Raw genomic sequence first — 2,421 nt, forward strand, 5'->3', positions numbered from 1 at the left:
TTTGAAAATGAAATGTATTTTAATAAACTCTGCCTTTATAATTATTCAAAGTGTATATATATATATTTTGGGGGAACACCCTATGTTTTTATAATTTAGGGGTAAGGAAGGCCTTCCTAAATAAGGCACAAAATCAGAAGCTATAAAAGAAAAGATAGATAAATCCATATACAAATATTAACCTTTCAGAATGATGAAAGATGTAACAAACAAAGTTAAAAAAACAAGCAACAGAGCAAAAGAAAAATACAAGAATTCAGAGCCACAATATATAAAGAGCTTTTACATGTCAATTAAAAAAAGGCAAACAAACAAATAAAAATAAGGGTAAAAACTATCAGTAGGTAAGTCCCAAAACAAAAGTGGCTAATAAATACGCCCTACCTCACCATTATAATAATAATAATTATAGCCACTAACATTTAACTTTATTCTTTGGGCTAGATACATATGTTAATTTATTTAATCTTCATGACAACACTTAATATAGGTACTATTATTATATCTACCCTAAAGACAGAGAAACTGAGGCACGGAAAGGTCATGTCATTTGCCCATGGTTTACTAATTTGTAAGCTATGAATTATATCTCTCAATGAAGTACAAACTTAAAAACATTATTTTTGACATATCAAACTGGCAAAAATACATCCAGGATGCATGAGGGTACAGCAAAATGGACACCCATACACCGCTGGTGAGATGTATGTTGATTTCACATTTAAAATACACATACTCAGTGAGAAACTTTACTTCTCAGAACCTCTCCTCCTGAGATATATACATTTGCACAAAGATGCACACAGAAGGATGTTCCCAGCATCGTTTGTAATATTGCGAAACTGGAAACAACCTAGATGTCCATCAACGGGACCAGTTAAGTGACTTGTGGCAAGCATCACTAATGAACACCATGCAGTCATTTAAAACTAGTGTAACAGATGTGGGGAAAATCAGTTGTTCTGAGAAACAGCGAAATACAGAGCAGCACATGTAGGATGATCCCGTGTGTGTGTGTGTGTGTGTGTGTGTACGTGGCACATGTATAAATGCACAGAAAAGGGAGACTCCACGAAGGGTTACCAGCACAGCAGAGCTGAAGGAAGAAGTAAAGGTCTTTCCTTTTTATTCTAAAGTCACCTGGACAGTTTGAGCTTTTTGCATAAGAAACCGTACACCCATGTATGTCTGACACATACAAGCCTGCAATCAATTTTAGGGGCCTTGTTCTGAACTCTGACTAACTCGATTAGAATCCCAGCCCACACTCAGCCTGCTCCGGGGCCTTGGGCAAACCTCTCCCGGTCTCTCTGTGCCTCAGTCTCCCTATCTGGTCAACAGGGATCATGGTTGTGCCTCCCTGACAGGGACAAGGCAAGCGACCTCTGCCAGGGGGTGGGAGCTGCGGCACCCACTGCGGACCCACTCACCCAGGATCATGGAGCAGCGCTGGGCGGGCTCCTGGCCGGTGAGCAGCGTGAAGTGCTCGGGGTAGTAGAACTCCAGGGCTTCCAGGAAGGCCTCGTAGCCCCTCTTGCCACGGCAGCGCAAGATGTCCATGAGGCGCCCTGGGAAGTGGCAGGAGGGTGCCCAGGGTTCAAGAGGTGGGCTTCCCCCAGTGCCTAGACAGCCCCCCCCCCCACAGTGTTCCAGGGCCCACATTCCCCAGATTTTTTAGACACTGATACACACAGGGGCCTGTCTCAACTCATCATGGGGAGAGCCCGTCGGCCACAGCCAGGAGAGCCAGGAGCCCCCCCTCCATAGCACCTGAGCTTCAACAAGGTGCACACACACACACACTCACTCACACTCACACACGCAGGCCCAGCAAATGCTGCCTGCCTTTCCAATAGCACACCCACCGAAGCCCCCTCTATCGCCAAAAGCGAAGTAAAACAGCTCTCCCATGGGCCAATTCCTGCAAGTCCATTAGACCCTCAACCCTCTGCCAGCCCTGGTTCCAAGACCCGCGCTGTGGGAGGGCGCCCTCGCTCAGCGGGGATGGGTCCTGAGCGCCTGGAGGAAAGTGAGTCTCCCAGAGCGTGTGGCTCGCAGAGGGGCACAGAGAACTGAGGAAGCCAGGGCGCAGGAAGATGCCAAGGGCACCGGCTGTGACCCGGAGGTGCCTGGCCGCCCTGCGACCACATCCAGCCCCCCCCCCCACACCACCACCACCACCACCCCTCTCTCTAATGTGGCCCGGGTCGTGGGCGGAAACCCCACGGCAGACAAAACCCAGACGCCGCTGTGGGCGCCGCGGACCGCTTGGTCCTGCCAGCGGTCGGGATGGTGGGCACACCGGCCACCCCCCTGCGGCCCAAGGGGCAGAGCTGTCGGCCTCTGGCTCCGGGCTCCGCGCGCCGCGCTCGGGGCCACGACCCCGACCCCGGCCCCGACCCCGGCCCCGACCCCGACCCC

The 2,421-nt window shown here is 50.1% G+C and overlaps 1 protein-coding gene across 1 annotated transcript in view; it reads right to left on the reverse strand.

Annotated features, from left to right (window-relative positions):
* CARD10 (caspase recruitment domain family member 10) overlaps nucleotides 1-1,677 on the reverse strand; it is a 27,109-nt gene extending 25,432 nt beyond the window's left edge. Inside the window, exon 1 of the mRNA XM_023743776.1 lies at nucleotides 1,357-1,677. Within this exon, the coding sequence (XP_023599544.1) occupies nucleotides 1,357-1,662 (306 nt within the window). The 5' untranslated portion in view covers nucleotides 1,663-1,677. The remainder of the gene's footprint in view (nucleotides 1-1,356) is intronic.
* Nucleotides 1,678-2,421: the final 744 nt, after the last annotated feature.

This window comes from Myotis lucifugus, unplaced genomic scaffold (assembly GCF_000147115.1).
Source record: "Myotis lucifugus unplaced genomic scaffold, Myoluc2.0 scaffold_413, whole genome shotgun sequence".
Taxonomy (NCBI): Eukaryota; Metazoa; Chordata; class Mammalia; order Chiroptera; family Vespertilionidae; genus Myotis; species Myotis lucifugus.